The sequence below is a fragment of the Salvelinus fontinalis genome, chromosome 23, assembly GCF_029448725.1.
Source record: "Salvelinus fontinalis isolate EN_2023a chromosome 23, ASM2944872v1, whole genome shotgun sequence".
Taxonomy (NCBI): Eukaryota; Metazoa; Chordata; class Actinopteri; order Salmoniformes; family Salmonidae; genus Salvelinus; species Salvelinus fontinalis.
The window spans coordinates 43,978,966-43,995,847 of NC_074687.1; the positions used below are offsets into that span (position 1 = coordinate 43,978,966).

The 16,882-nt window shown below is 43.4% G+C and overlaps 1 protein-coding gene across 1 annotated transcript; it reads right to left on the reverse strand.

Annotated features, from left to right (window-relative positions):
* Positions 1-282: 282 nt before the first annotated feature.
* LOC129821384 (lactase/phlorizin hydrolase-like) lies at positions 283-16,269 on the reverse strand. Its single transcript, XM_055879011.1, has 17 exons — positions 15,647-16,269; positions 14,525-14,595; positions 14,289-14,372; positions 13,878-13,971; positions 13,004-13,088; positions 10,205-10,874; positions 9,438-10,089; positions 7,759-9,312; positions 7,243-7,511; positions 6,861-7,151; positions 6,499-6,697; positions 6,030-6,232; positions 5,647-5,753; positions 5,329-5,460; positions 4,895-5,118; positions 4,494-4,730; positions 283-677 (listed from the first exon to the last, which is right to left on the reverse strand). The coding sequence occupies exons 1-17, from the start codon at positions 16,248-16,250 to the stop codon at positions 466-468; spliced, it is 5,688 nt and encodes a 1,895-aa protein (XP_055734986.1). The 5' UTR covers positions 16,251-16,269; the 3' UTR covers positions 283-465.
* Between the last annotated feature and the right edge of the window lie 613 nt (positions 16,270-16,882).

A 16,882-nucleotide genomic window follows, 5' to 3' on the forward strand; every position in this document is an offset into this window, starting at 1 on the left:
TATTTTGTAGACATCAATGACTACATTATTTGCATTGCACTTTTATTGGTGCTGGGAGGGGGACCTGGGACTTTGTAGAATGTCACTGACTAAAATGCCTTCTGATTGCGTTGATGAAATCGAGTATACACTGTGACATTAAAGGAGGAACAACTGTATTGTAAACACCCAATCTAATCTAAAGACCAGAGGATCTGATGCAACAGCGTCCTCTATTGGACAACTGATTATAATGACCAGAGACTGGAAATACTTCAGAAGTTAGTCCTTTATTTCTTAAAATAAGAAGGCAATGTTTGGTGCAGACACAAATGATTCATCAGATATATAAGCAACAACTTATTTTCTTATACCACAAATAGACAGGCACTTTTCAGGTTGAGTATTGACAGATTATTTTAGAAACAGAGACAATGAGACATTTATGTTGGATGGGGGCAGAGGCTTCTCGCACTCTTTATGTGTTCAGAGTTTCTCCATCCTCACAGAATCCACAGAGGATCTGTCTGACTTCCGGTACAGATAGGTTACAGCGATGACTGAGAGGACACCCGTAATGGCGAGAGCAAAGACGCTGTAGAGGGCTACCTCAGCACTGCCAGATGACAGCTCCATACCGAGGAAGCTCACGTTCTTGACTGGTAAGATAGGCGAGGAGGTGGAGGGTGCACTCGTTCCTGGGGTAAGAGAATAAATTCATTGAAATGAATCAGACAACGTGTTCAGATGTATCGGTAAGCTTGAAAATCAAGTGCATTTCCCCATTCTGAACTTCCTTGTAAACAACAAAAGGGTGTCATTACTTTTATGAAAACGCATCACAACACGACAAGGAAACATTTAAGGAGATAGTCCTTTGGTTGCAAAACAAATGCATGATTTATTGTCGCATACACAGGATAGGTGCTGTCAAATGTGTTGTTTTACAGGGTCAGCCATAGTAGTACAGCACCCCTGGAGCAAATGTAGGGTTAAGAAAATAAAAATAAAATGAAATTGTATATGTCACATGCGCCAAATACAACAGACCTTATCGTGAAATGCTTACATAAGGTCTACTACACCTGTTGTATCCGGGGGTGCTGTACTACTATGGCTGACCCTGTAAAACAATGTGTTCAAGGGCATATTGACAGATTTTTCACCTTGTCAGCCTGTGTATTTGAACCAGTGACCTTTCGGTTACTGGCCCAACACTGTTAGGCTACCTGCTGCCCCTGATATCAGTGCATACATTGCCTTGCAAAAGTATTCATCCCCCTTGGCGTTTTTCCTATTTTGTTGCATTTCAACCTGTAATTTAAATAGATTTTTATTTGGATTTCATGTAATGGACATTCACAAAATAGTCCAAATTGGTGAAGTGAAATGAAAGAAATAACTTGTTTCAAAAGAACAAACACAAAAAAAAATGGAAAAGTGGTGCGTGCTTATGTATTCAACCCCTTTGCTATGAAGCCCCATAATAAGATCTGGTGCAACCAATTACCTTCAAAAGTCACATGATTCGTTAAATACAGTCCACCTGTGTGCAATCTAAGTGTCACATGATCTGTCACATGAGCTCAGTATATTTGCACCTGTTCTGAAAGGCACCAAGCAAGCGGCAGCATGAAGACCAACGAGCTCTCTAAACAGGTCAGGGACAAAGTTGTGGAGAAGTACAGATCAGGGTTGGGTTACAAAAATATCCGAAACTTTGAACATCCCACGGAGCACCATTAAATCCATTATTAAGAAATGGAAAGAATATGGCACCACAACAAACCTGCCAAGAGAGGGCCGACCACCAAAACTCATGGACCAGGCAAGGAGGGCATCAATCAGAGAGGCTACAAAGAGAGCAAAGATAACCCAGAAGGAGCTGCAAAGCTCCACAGCGGAGATTGAAGTATCTGTCCATAGGACCACTTTAAGCCGTACACTCCACAGCGCTGGGCTTTATGGAAGAGTGGCCAGAAAAAAAGCAATTGATTCAAGAAAAAAATAAGCAAACTCATTTGGTGTTCGCCAAAAGGCATGTGGGAGACTCCCCAAACATATGGAAGATGGTACTCTGGTCAGATGAGACTAAAATTGAGCTTTTTGGCCATCAAGGAAAAAGCTACAGTTGAAGTCAAAAGTTGACATACACTTAGGTTGGAGTCATTAAAACTCGTTTTTCAACCACTCCACAAATTTCTTGTTAACAAACTGTAGTTTTGGCAAGTCGGCCAGGACATCTACTTTGTGCATGACAAGTAATTTCTCCAACAATTGTTTGAAGACAGATTATTTCACTTAATTCACAGCATCACAATTCAAGTGGGTCAGAAGTTTACATACACTAAGTTGACTGTGACTTTAAACAGCTTGGAAAATTCCAGAAAATGTCATGGCTTTAGAAGCTTCTGATAGGCTAATTGACATCATTTGAGTCAATTAAGGTCACAGTTATGAATACTTAGGACACTAAAGAGGCCTTTCTACTGACTCTGAAAAAACACCAAAAGATAGTTGTCCAGGGTCCCTGCTCATCTGCGTGAACGTGCCTTAGGCATACTGCAAGGAGGCATGAGGACTGCAGATGCGGCCAGGGCCTAAGACAGTGCTACAGGGAGACAGGACGAACAGCTGATCGTCCTTGCAGTGACAGACCATGTGCAACAACACCTGCAGAGGATCGGTACATCTGAACATCACACCTTCGGGACTGGTACAGCAACTGGTACAGCAACAACAACTGCCCGAGTTACACAAGGTACGCACAATCCCTCCATCAGTGCTCAGACTGTCCGAAATAGGTTGAGAGAGGCTGGACTGAGGGCTTGTAGGCCTGTTGTAAGGCAGGTCCTCACCAGACATCACCGGCAACAACTTCGCCTATGGGCACAAACCCACCGTCATTGGACCAGACAAGACTAGCAAAAAGTGCGCTTCACTGGCGAGTCGCGGTTTTGTCTCACCAGGGGTGATGGTCGGATTCACGTTTATCGACGAAGGAATGAGGCGTGCCGTGTAAAGACACGCATCGAAGACCAAACAAACACGATACAAAAACACAGGGTTGAAACACAAACAAAAGAGCGAGGAGTACCTTGAATAAATAACACACGTGCACAATGATTATCACACGGGATGAGACCTGTAATCATCTGCGCAATCCACAATGGTACGAAAGCCAAAACACACAGCACAGGTACTCACACGCACCAACGGACAAAGTAACTATAATCGACCGGACACTGGTAAACCAAGGGCACACTTATGCAATTACTAATCACTGGGAATAGGGGCCATGTGTGCATAATGACAAGATTGCTGTACACCAGCGCAACCCATCCAACTTGAAAGAGCTGGAGCAGTTTTGCCTTGATGAATGGGCAACAATCCCAGTGGCTAGATGTGCCAAGCTTATAGAGACATACCCCAAGAGACTTGCAGCCGTAATTGCTGCAAAAGGTGGCTCTACCAAGTATTGACTTTGGGGGGTGAATAGTTATGCACGCTCAAGTTTTCCATTTTTTTGGTCTTATTTCTTGTTTGTTTCACAATAAAAAATATTTTGCATCTTCAAGGTGGTAGGCATGTTGTGTAAATCAAATGATACAACCCCTCCAAAAATCTATTTTAATTCCAGGTCGTAAGGCAACAAAATAGGAAAAATGCCAAGAGGGTTGAATACTTTCGCAAGCCACTGTTTATCTATAAATCTCAGGACACCTACTTTCTCTATGGGAATAGAGTAGTAAATACTTTAGGTTTTCTGACACACAAAGAAAATATGCCAGATATGAACATAAAATTGTGTTTGTGTCACGCCCTAATCTGTTTCACCTGTTCCTGTGATTGTCTCCGCTCCCTCCAGGCGTCACTTATTTTCCCCAGTGTATTTATCCCTGTGTTTCCTGTCTCTCTGTGCCAGTTCTTCTTGTATGTTTAATCAAGTCAACCAGCGTGTTTTTCCCGTACTCCTTTTTGCTATTCTCCTTTTTCTAGTCCTCCTGGTTTTGACCCTTGCCTGTTTCTGGACTCTGTACCCGCCTGCCTGACCATTCTGCCTGCCTTGACCACGAGCCTGTCTGCCACTCTGTACCTCCTGGACTCTGTTCTGGTTTTGACCTTTTGTCTGTCCACAACAATTCTCTTGCCTGCCCCTTTGGATTATTAAACATTGTAAGACTCCAACCATCTGACTCCTGTGTCTGCATCTGGGTCTCGCCTTGTGCCTTGATAACATAATGACATCCTTTTGTTTACAATGACCACTGCACTTAAGCAGTGCAAAGTTCAAAATGTGTAGACTCCTCTTTAAAAAATCTTGAAGGAGTTTATAAAAACCCTTCCAATAAATGTCTGTCTTTTTTAAGTTTGTGTGATAACTTTTATGGTTCGCAGGTGTGATATGGTGTGTGTGTGTAAGACATACAGAATTATCAATCACTTTAAACATGTTTTTCCCCATCTGAAATGCACTGTTGCATCCACTGAGATTGACCATGTTGTCACTCTACCTTCGGGCTCAGGATTCAAACACTCGTGAGGCCCCAGAGTGGGGTCAGGGAATCCATTGCAGGTGATGATGGTGGCATAGCGGGCAACAGAGTTCTTGGCTACTCGTGGAAGTTTGGAGTCAGAACGGTTCACATAGAACAGGCCGAATCTCTCTGAGAAGCCAGTGGCCCACTCTAGATTGTCCATCAGAGACCAGGCTGTGTAGCCTCGAATATCCACCCCATCCAGCAAATATGCTGAAAAGAGAGGAGAAAACCAAATGTGTCTCTATAAAGGTTCACAGAACATTTCATTAGGTTGTGGGAATGTTTTCCAAAACATTAAAGATGGTGTTTCACTTGTAAATTACATTTCATACTGTCAAATGTAGAAATACTTCCTTGTTATTGTGGCATATTACCTTTGAGGAGCTGATTGATGTAATTCTCATAATAGTGAATCCTGTGGACATCGTTCAGATCCACTGGCCCTCGCGTCGAGATCCCATTCTCTGTGATGATGATGGGTGGGTTGCCGTACTCCTCCTTGATGAAGTTGAGGATCTTGCGGAATCCAAATGGGGAAACCTTCAGCCAGCTAGAGCCAGAGTCCAGCCAGGTGCGATCAGCAATCGTCCCAGCGCCCCTAATACACACAGTAAAATGACAGAATATTTAATTTAATTAAATATGGGTTTGGAAATGGAACAGGACATCAATTTGAAACAAGGACGTACAGAAGAACTATAATACATTCATAAACTATATATAGCACTTACAGGTTGACATCTAACTATGAAATAAATATTTTCAGTTATGTCCTGTATAGTGTAGACTCTTATGGCTGATTTCTCACCTGTCTGCATCGTAGTGCTGTAGGTTCCCATACGCAACAGGGAATGCCAGGACAGTTGTGTAGTGGTTGAACCCAAAATAATCATATGTACCTTTGACCCTCTGGATCTCTGCAGGGGAAAACTCAGGAAGCCTGTAAAAAAAAGTTCATAGCCAGTTGACCATATGTGTATCATATAGCCAGTTCAGAGCGTTTTATCTGTGAATCACTAATTCTTTATTTTATATTTAGGGTTTGAGTCATATCATTTCCTCAGAATGAATGCAAATTCTTCTATGGCTTTTTAAAATGAGCACTACGAATAAATATTTATCTTACCGTGATTTAGATAGGCCTGCTGCTAGGCTCCTCTCTCGAATGATTGTCTTCATTGTGTCACTGTAGTCTCCATTGAATATAGGGTGGGCAAACCAGCCGATATAGAACTGCAACAGGAGAAAGGAACCAATAGTGTCACTGAATAAGCTGGGAAACGACAGAAAAAGAACATAGTCACTCTTCATGTAACTCTTTAGTACGATGTTTGTTTGGACCATCATTGAGGCCTTTTGTGTACTGTGCCAAATATGGGAAATGTGGTACATACTATACAGGAATTCTACATACATGGTTATGTTTAACACAGGATACTACACTATAGTTTCACTGATGTAGTGGAGAGAATTTTGATGACTGATGCAATGCGAGGCATTAGACTGTACCTGAACAACGCGCCGGGCAGCTTCTACGTCCTCCTGCTTGTAGGGGTTCCGTGGCTCTGACCAGTCTGAGTTGATGGTGATGGAGATAAGGCCACCCTGCTTGGTGCGGTAGTTATCGTTGTACAGGTGCCAGGCTTCGGCATGGGCTTTGATGAGGTTGTGGCCCACTATGTAGGGCAGTGTGCCAGGTCTGAAGCTAATGCCTGGCCATAGAAGGATTAATATTTTAACTGCATCTTGAAGACACTTAAATAAATACGATCTCTTTCTACAGTTCTTTTACGGGGTCGAAATATTTTTTTTTTGCTTTAGATTCTCTTTTTAAAGCTATTGTATTTGGAAGCTATTTAGCATTTCAACGATACGATTGTTTCCTGTTACTACAGACACACACTGAAAACGGTCAACAATTGTTTGGCAAATACAAGCCAAATGCATATTTGTTTAGTCTGAACTAAAGAGGTAGTACCTGGGGCGGCAGCTCCATAGCCGTGGCCAATATTGGCTATATTGTAAGGCTCATTGATGGTGATCCAGAACTTCACTTTGTCTCCAAGGTGAGTGAAGATAAAATCAGCATATTCTCTGAATCGGTCAATGATGCTGTCGTTCTCCCAGCCCCCCACATCCTGCAGAGCCTGAGGGAGGTCCCAGTGGTAGAGGGTAATCTGGAGAGAGGAACATTCACCAAGAGAGGAAACGATTATTTACCCCAGGGGTTCAATGTGTCAATTCAGGTTTTTCAAAGTGCATGTGTAATTAACTCCCTTTGATATAGTAAATGACATATTATCCCAGTCATGAGCATGTCTTCATGGCCACTAAACTCACATGAGGCTGTATGTTGGCAATGAGAAGTGCGTCAACCAGTCTACGGTAGTAGTTGAGGCCAGCCTCGTTGATGTTTTTGGTGGTGCCATCGGGGAGCACCCTGGACCAGGATATAGAGAAGCGGTAGTGGGTCACCTTCAGCCTCCTCAGCATAGCCACATCCTCCTCCACCTTATTATAACTATCACAGGCAATATCTCCTGTGTCATCATTGAACACTCTAAGAGGAGTGTGGGCAAACTTATCCCAGATACTGAGGCCCTTTCCATCTGCTCTCCAGCCCCCCTCAATCTGGACAAGAGATATAAAATGACAAGGTAAACATATTGTGGTGCTTTTATTGGCATTTGACTTTTCAAAATTGTTTTCAGTGAGCAGTCACCTGGTAAGATGCTGTTGCTGTGCTCCAGATGAAATCTTTACGGAAGTTTCCATAAATGGGTGTACCATCCTCGGATTGAGGGAAACCGTTGTCCCTCATGACTTGATAGTAGTAGTGGGCTGAACGTTTGGGCGTCCTGGGTCGGCTTGGGTGAGTAAAGTCCACATGGTGGAGACCAAAGCCCACTGTGTACCCATTGAGCCACTCAAAAGAGTCCATAAGAGATGAGACACTGTAACCCCTCACCTTTACACCATCCAGGTCATGGGCTAAGGGGACATGAGAGAAGATTTACTTTTGGAAGATTACTTTTTTTTTTTACAGCAAATGTTGGAAATTCCAAGCAAAGTAAGCTGCATTTGCTTGCCCCTTGGTATTCTGCTCAGTTTGTACTCATTCATCGATGCAATTAGAAGGCGTTATAGTCAGTGACATAGTACAAAGTCCCCCCAACCTCCCACCACCTCTTGAAGGTGAAATTAGCAACTTGTAGGGAAATATATCATTATATCTTACCTTTCAAAGCCTCATCGATGTAGGTTTTGTAGTAGAATATTCTGTCAGTGTCATCCACTGTGGTCTTTGGAGCCGAAGGAACTCCATTCTCTGTGACATAAATCTCTGGATCTCCATACTCCTCCTTGATCCAGTTGAGGAGTCTCCGTAAGCCCCATGCTACAGCCCTCTGCCCTTTGATGGCAGTTGTGGGGGAATCACCCTCCTCCTCCTCTCCAACATCCTGGTCGTTATAATAGGACTGAGGACTAAGCCTGGCAGTTACTTGACGTATCACCTTAGTGGTATAAGCATTTATACAGAAGACATCAGCAGTACCTCTGATGTAGGCCTTATCCTCATTGGTGAACGTGGGGAGCCTGGAATCTGGCAGGCCTTGGAGCTCACTCTTGTTGCCCACCTGCCACTTCATGGCGTCGGGGTAATCACCGGTTTTGAAGATTGGGTGAGCGAACCAGCCAAGCTGAAACTGCAGGGCACGGTCTGCAGCCATGACTTCCCGGGGGATGTTGACATCTTTGGGCTCAGCCCAGTTTGCGTTGAGGGCGATGGAGACCAGACCGCCTTGGGATTTGCGGTATTTCTTGTCATAGGTGTGGTACACCGTGGCATGTGCCTTTAGAAGGTTATGAGCGACTCTATATGGTGCATCCCCAGGCTTCCTGACATTTGGGGGGATCTGCCCCAGACCGTATCCTGACCATGCAATGGTATAGGGTTGGTTGAAGGTCAACCAAAACTTTACGCGCTTCCCAAAGGTGGAAAAACAGAAGTCACAGAAGTCGTTAAAGATCTCAACCATCTGGATGTTGTCCCAGCCATCAAGGTCCTGCAGGGCTTGAGGGAGGTCCCAGTGGTAGAGTGTCACCATGGGGGTTATGTTATAAGCTAGTAGGCCGTTAATGAGCCTGTTGTAGTAGTTAACACCCTTCTGGTTCAAGGAATTGCGCCGACCATCGGGAAAGATCCTGGACCAGGACAGGGAGAATCGGTAGGTCTTAACCCTTAGGGCCCTTAGCATGTACAGGTCTTCCTCTAGTCGGTGGTAACTGTCACAGGCTATGTCACCATTGGCATCTTCGGTAATACTGCCAGGCTTGTGGGTGAAGGTATCCCATACACTTGCACCCTTTCCGTCAACATTCCAGCCACCTTCTATCTGATAGGCTGAGGACGTCACGCCCCATTGGAAGCCCGTTGGAAAGGTGCCGTAGTGGTAGAGCTTCCTCTGGAAATTGGACTGACTGGAGAACTTCTCCCAGACAACCTTGGAACTGGAGGGAACCTCGGACAGGGGCAGAGTGGGTTGCCGCATAACGGTTTGAAACTTTGGTTCTTGTTGTGGACTTCTTTCTCTTGTATCAGCAAACCCATTTCTCTTGATAATATCAGAGTAGAAATAGGCTGACTGCTTTGGGGTTCTGGGCCTGTTAGGGTCTTCAAAGTTGACATAGTGCAAACCAAACCTTTGGCTGTAGCCCTTTGGCCCCTCAAACCCGTCCATCAGTGACTGCACAGTGAACCGCTGCACATCCACTCCATCCAGATGGATCGCTGTTGAAAGTCAACCAAAGTCATCCTGGTAAACAATCCTTATAAACAATCATTCTTACAGTCTCAAAACACTCCTTCTGTACTAGGCTAGGTGACCCCTGGTCTAACACATTCCAGAGACTTACCTTTCAGTGCTTCGTTGATGTAACCCTTTAAGTACTCTGTACGCTCCGTGTCATTGATAGTGTCTCCGCTGTACCTTGTGGGTATCCCATTTCCAGTTATGTAGACGGGCACCTTAGTGACATTCAGATACTCTGCAGAAACATAGTTGAGCAGCCTACGGAGACCCCAGGGTGCAGAGTGTATCCAGTCAGACTCCGTAGAAGGCCAGGCGTGGTCCACATGAGCTTTGAAGTCTCCCACCCCCTCTGGTCCAGGCACGCAGCCACCATCACTGGCGTTGACCAGGCGAGAGGTGTAGTGGTTGAGCCCCAGGAAATCTGCCGTTCCGCGAATTCGCTTACTCTCTGCTGCAGTGAAGAAAGGGAGTATGGCAGGCACAGAGAGGGAACAATCCCGCCTTTTCTGCTCAATCTGAGACTTTAGCAAGGGTGGGTAGTCCCCATCCACAAAAATGGGATGGGCGAACCATCCCAGCATGAACTGCAGGTAGCGGTCTGCAGCCACTACATCTTCAGGCTTGGAAGAGGAGCTTGGAGGCTCAGCCCAGTTGGAGTCCAGGGCAATGCCTACTTTGCCTCCCTGGTCCTTCCGGTACTTGTCATTGTAAACATGCCAGGCTTCAGCGTGAGACTTGAGCATGTTGTGAGTCACCTTTTTTTTGGGGGGGGGGGGGGCACAAAGGATCAAAATCATCAAAGAAATAATAATTACAATTCACAAAGTCAACAAAGGGCTATAGGAAAAGGAGTGATGCTAGTTCTCTCACCTGGTAGGAGGCAACCACATAGTCCTTTATTCCAGGGGGATGCTGACCGGTACCGTACCCAGCATGGCTAATCACCCAGGGGCTACTGAAAGTGTTCCAGGTCCTAACCCTATCTCCAAACCTGAAGAAGCAGAAGTCGGCATAGTCTCTAAAGGCTTCTGCAATGGAAACATTGGTCCAGCCTCCATAGTCCTGGAGTGCCTGGGGAAGATCCCAGTGGTGCAGGGTCACAGCAGGTTCTATACCCGCCTCTATCAGCGCGTTGATCAGGCTGTCATAGTAAAGTGCACCTTTCTCAGAGTGGCTCCCCCAGTGGCCAGAGGGGAAAATGCGGGCCCAGGAGATAGAGAACTGGTAGGTTTTGACAAGTAGACCTCTCAGGAGGTAGACGTCATAGTCCACTTTATGGTAACTGTCACAAGCCAGGTCTGCAGTCTGATTCTCAAAGGCTTGGTGCTCATGGCCAAAGCGGTCCCAAAGGGTCTCACCCTTCCCATGCTCAGACCAGCCACCCTCGACTTTAAAGGACTCACTGGAAGTGGCCCACTGGAAGCCATCAGGAAAAGACTCATTCAGGAAGATGTCCCGCTCGGAAATGGTCTGAGTTCCAAACTTATCCCACACTCTCTGGTAGTTTACTGACAGTGCATCCCCAGTGTGCTCTGAAAGACTAGCCGAGCAAGAGAGGTGAAGAGCAACATTAAATACAGTGCCGTTAAGAAAGTATTCACACCCCTTGACTTTTTGAACATTTTGTTTTGTTACAAAGTGGGATTAAAATTGATTTGCCATTTTTTTGTCAACAATCTACACAAAATACTCTTATGTCAAAGTGGTAAATAAAAGACTAATATATCTTGATTAGATAAGTATTGAACCCCCTGAGTCAATACATGTTAGAATCGCCTTTGGCAGCAATTACAGTTTTGAGTCTTTCTGGGTAATTCTATAAGAGCTGGATTGTACAATATTTGCCCATTTATTCTTTAAAACATTCTTCAAGCTCTGTCAAGTTGGTTGTTGATCGTTACTAGACAGCTATTTTCAAGTCTTGCCATAGATTTTCAAGCCAATTTAAGTCAAATCCATAACTCGGCCACTCTAACATTCAATGTCATCTTGGTAAGCAACTCCAGTGTATATTTGGCCTTGTGTTTAATGTAATTGTCCTGCTGAAAGGTGAATTTGTCTCCCAGTGTCTGTTGGAAAAGAGACTGAACCAAGTTTTCCTCTAGGATTTTTCCTGTGCTTAGCTCAAACTCCGTAGTCCTTGCCAATGACAAGCATGCCCATAACATGATGCAGCCACCACCATGCTTGAAAATTTGCCCCAAATATAACGTTTTGTATTCATGACCAAAAATTACTTTCTTTGACACATTTTTTGCAGTATTACTTTAGTGCCTTATTGAAAACAGGATGCATGTTGTGGAATATTTTATATTCTGTACAGGCTTCCTTCAATTCGCTCTCTCATTTATGTTAATATTGTGGAGTAACTCCAGTGTTGTTGATCCATTCTCAGTTATCTCTGTCATTCTGCCCCTGAGCAAGACATTTAACAGACTGTTCCCAGGGCGCCAAAGACGTGGATGTCGATTAAGGCAGCCCCCCGCACCTCTCGGATTCAGAGGGGTTGGGTAAAATGCGGAAAATACATTTCAGTTGAAGGCATTCAATTGTACAACTGACTAGGTATCCCCTTTCCCTTTCCTTTTACCACAGCCATTAAACTCTGTCACTGTTTTAAAATCACAATTGGTGAAATCCCTGAGCGGGTTCCTTCCTCTTCGGCAACTGAGTTATGAAGGGCGCCTGTATCTTTGTAGTGACTGGGTCTGTTGATTCTTTGCTAACCATTTGAAAACCTCCCTGGTCCTTGTGGTTGAATCTGTGCTTCAAATTCATTGATCAACTGTATACTGGAGCCTCAGAATGGAATGAGTTGCCTCTGCCTAATAAAACAACGTTCTCTCTGGACAGCTTTAAAAAATAAAGTAAAAATATGTTTGATGTCTTCTGTGCCCATATGAATAACCCTTATGATGTAACTGGAATGATGAGATAGATGTTCTTCTTCTTCGTTTTTGTTTTATTATTTCACTGCCATACTGTTTTTGATCTTGTCTAGCCATCTTGTCTCAAGAGGACCACAATGGAAATCAGTCCCAGACTTTATTGTGTGTTATCCTCAATGATTTTATTCATGTGCATGTATGGCTTTTAAGTTTTATGTGTGCTTGTTTTTTAAAATGTTCGAATTAATAAACTAAACTAAACTGAAGGACCTTACAGATAATTGTATGTGTGGGGTTCGGAGATGGGGTACTCATTTAAAAATCCTATTAAGCAATATTATTGCACAACAGAGTGATTCCATGCAATTTATTATGTGACTTGCTCAGCACATTTTTACTCCTGAACGTAACTTGCCATAATTAAAGAGTTGAATGCTTATTGACTCAAGCCATTTCAACTATTCATGTTTTATTCATTTGTAAGCATTTCCACTTTGATATTATGGGGTACTGTGCTGTGTAGATCAGTGACACAAAATCTCAATTTAATCCATTTTAAATTCAGGCTGTAACACAACAAAATGTGGAAAAAGTCAAGGGGTGTGAATACTTTCTGAAAGCACTGTAAATACTGTACATACAGAGGTATGAATTCACACTAAAATACAAAAAAGACAAAAGGTTAATTCAGACTTTTTATATTCCATTATGCTAATAGTAGACTATTTGATCTATTACTACATTTCCAAATAGTGCATGTAAACGACAAGTGTATTTGTACCTGTTCAGAGTGTCCACCAAATCCAGCTCCTCAAACAAGTCAACCATGTCACATCCCAGAATTTGCAGGTCCCCATTCCGCAGAACTGTAAAGATTTTAGACCACAATCACAGGGGGTTGTTCTTCAAATTCCTCAAAAAAACGATTTGATATGAACATCGGGTTACATTTTATATGATCTATATTTGCAAAATCCATAAAGGATATATTAATTATAAAGGGTATACTCACAGTTTTTAAGTGAGTTGGTAATTGAGACAGCTAGGCTGGAGGTGGAGGGTTTGAACACTGTATGGCTTCAAACATTAAACTGAACTATAATTTCATCTCATCGTCATATACCAGAGCTGTTTACCAAAGAAGTGGTGGGAAAACCACTTTGTTGTTGTTCCAATACCAGATTGCCCTTTTAACTAGCTAGATAAGCACTTTGTTGTTGTTCCAATACCAGATTGCCCTTTTAACTAGCTAGATAAGCACTTTGCAGCGTACTCCGGACCATGATAACAACAAGTCAGAATTTCATAATGCCTTTACAATCAAATTGGACTATGACATTTTATATTGGATAAAATCTTTGTGGAGATAACATCAATAAAATGATGGTCTCTGGCATTGTGACTACTACAAATCCCTCTCTTGATAGGAATCCACGATCTGGTTTTTGAGATGTCATCACCACCATGTTTATTTGACAGTGTAGAGACGTCTATAACGTGACACTAGACTTGAGTACGGGTGAACTGTCTGTAAGCAAATACAATTTTAACCATTGTACTGAGGTTGGATGGTACGATCATACAAGACACCAGTGATTAATCTGATGGTCTACAAAGCATGCGTGTGTACATTTGTGCAGCTTCACATGATTTACCTTGCAGGATGTTACCGAGTGGCTGGAATTGACTGAAGGAACAGCCTTTGATATTCATCTTGTAAATCACAATGGGTATCTGCCCATTGGCCTTCTAAAACATGACAAAGGGATCGTCATTCAGGGGCTGGCTTTTATGAGACAATTATGAGTTGCAGATTAATGGTTGTGTGTTTTCATCGAAATTAGAGAAATCATATTAGGACATTCTCCATTATTCACAGTTTTCCATTTTTGGGGTAAAACATGAGTTTCACACACACGGTTTACAATAACTTACAAGGATATTGGCAATTAGACATGTAATAATTGATGGTAAGATAAGACAGTAATAAAATACACTTTTGTGTGGAGGCTCTGTTCTTCCTTTCATTAAGACACACTTTATCAGAACATGGAAGAGTAGACTACCTGTAATCTTCTCAGCTCCTCTGCCAGGTTTGATTTAGAGGTGCAGTCGTATTCAATTTGCACTGACAGGAAATCAAGGGACTCCTGAATGGGAAATATGTTATCACCATCACAGCAATACGGTGGGTGCATTGGGAAAAGTATAAACCCTGTGCAGGTTTCACATTTTGTTGCTTTGGAGTCTGACATTGTGACACATTCAATTGTCCAAAATGTCAAAGGTACTGTACCCATACCTTAATGGCAGCCTCGCTTTGGTAAAGGATGGGAACATCACTGGCCCTTACGCCAATCGACACATGGCCGCCTGAGAGGAGAGCACAGAATGGAGAGGGCTGATGTGTTGAGAAGCTTGATGACATTGTTGGATAGAGATTAAACACATTTTGACATCTCTGTGCGTTCAGCGCCTATACCTTGGGTCTCCCTTTTTCAGGTCACCACCCTCCACTGGGGTGTGTGTGTGTGTGTGTGTGTGTGTGTGTGTGTGTGTGTGTGTGTGTGTGTGTGTGTGACCATGCAGTGTTTCACTTTTCCCCAGATCCTAACCTTTGCTATCTAATGGCGTTCACAACACTTGGCCAGAAATAATCTCTTCTGATAAGGAAAACAATATACACGCAACCATGAATGATAGTACTAGAAAAGTCAAGGATGGGACATAATTGAGGCACAGTCACTGACCTCTTTCACATCCGGTTGACTGATATTTTGTGAAACAATTTTGACAAAATCTGTCTAAATCTAAAGCCGCTTTGCTATGAAAACGTGTCGGTTCCAAACTATTCAGAACACCTTGTAGCACTAAAGATCTTCCTAAGAACCCACATACTGTCGGAGTATTTCTTGCGGGCGACAGGTGCAACACATCACTGCATTCTTTACCAGAAAGTAGGCTGGCTCTTTTAGTTATAAAGCTCTTTAAAAAAAAAAAACTCCCAATACCTCACAGCGTTAATAACCTTTAGATTTATGAGTTACCATACCCTGTCTAAGGAATGGCGATCTCTAGAAATCCATTCGGTCTCCTCAGTTAGGTAATTCAGCTTTTAGTTTCTTTGCACCCCATTGTTCCATACATCTAGAGTTCAGTACAACTGGATGTACTAATGCCCCTCGGGCAGTTCAAAATGTTGATTGGGGACCTCTTTGCCGAGGAATGTGATCGTTTTTCTTAACTGTGTTTGTGATTTTGTGTCTTTGTATGTTATTGTATTTTGTCAATTTTGTGCATGCAGGGCTCCCTTGCAATTGGACTCTTTTAAAATAAAGGTACATGTATTGTTAAATCTGTATACTGTTCCCCAAAACCCTGTGAATAATGTATATCTTCTACCACATGCTAATTAAGGGTTTACCTTGGCCAGGAAACAGTTGATGGTAGAGGTGGTACACGTTGGCGTGGGCACGGAGAGCGTGTTTTAGCTGCAGATTCACCTCATCCCTCAGCTCTTCAAGGTGGCTCAGTGTCACCCAAGAGTGTGCTAGTTCTCCATACGCCAGAAAAACAAATTCAGCATATTGCTGAAATACATCTGGCAGCTCTGCGCTTTCCCAGCCCCCGTATCTGGATCGAAGGGCCTCCGGTAAAGCAGAGCGATGCAAGACAACAAGTGGTTTGAGGCCTACTTCCACTAGCTGTTCCAAGAAGGTCCGGTAGCAAGACAATGCAGGCTGACTGGGCTGGCTGGGGTCACCTGTGGGCAAAAGTTGAGCCCAGGACAGGGGAACTTTGAAGTGAGTTACTCCCCGACTCTGGAGATACTGGAAGTAGAGTCTGGAGCCCAAGGGAAGTGGATGACTGCAGTCAAAGGCATCAATGGGTTTGGTGCTCAAGTCCATCCTCAAGTGGTTGGTGAGAGGGCCTGCTAGAAGCATAAAATCCTGTGGGTCGTATTCCTGACACAGACAGCCATAGAGGCACATCAGGTATAGAGAGAGAACCTGCACCAGGTTCTTCATCTTGGTGGTGGAAGGTGAACTGCACAGTAAGCCTTTTATAGCACTGCTGTTTACTGTATTGAACTCTTGTATCGTTTATGTAATCATGCTAGATAACGCATGTCAGAGATATATTGCAGTTGTGTTTATAACTTGCATACAGTGGACATGCTGAAAAAGTGTTTTATTTCTGGGGCTATGGCTCAATTGCAAAAAAATCTGTACTCTTTTTGTTTCCTCCCCTTCATCTGCACTATTTGACAGATATTGTCACGATCGTCGTAATAACTGGACCAAGGCGCAGCGTACGTAGAGTTCCACGTGTTTAATCAGATGAAACTCACAAAAAAAACAATAAACAGCAAAACAAAACGTGAAGCAAATGCAGTGCTCGCAGGCAACTACACACAAACAAGATCCCACAAAAACCAGTGGGTGCCTAAATGGCTGCCTAGATATGATCCCCAATCAGAGACAATGATAAACAGCTGCCTCTGATTGGGAACCATACCAGACCAACATAGAAATAGACAACCTAGACTAGAACCCCCCCCCAGTCACATCCCGACCAGACCAAAATAGAGAATAAAAATGCTCTCTATGGTCAGGGCGTGACAGATATACAATATAGTGGAAGCTCAGACAATCTGGAT

Excerpts from the sequence above, each read along its gene's own strand:
- LOC129821384 (XM_055879011.1), bottom strand. The coding sequence starts at position 16,250 with ATGAAGAACCTGGTGCAGGTTCTCTCTCTATACCTGATGTGCCTCTAT. Across the intron at positions 13,972-14,288 it reads AGGAGCTGAGAAGATTACAG|AAGGCCAATGGGCAGATACC; the intron begins GTAGTCTACTCT and ends GTCATGTTTTAG. Across the intron at positions 13,089-13,877 it reads ACTCGGTAACATCCTGCAAG|TTCTGCGGAATGGGGACCTG; the intron begins GTAAATCATGTG and ends AAATCTTTACAG.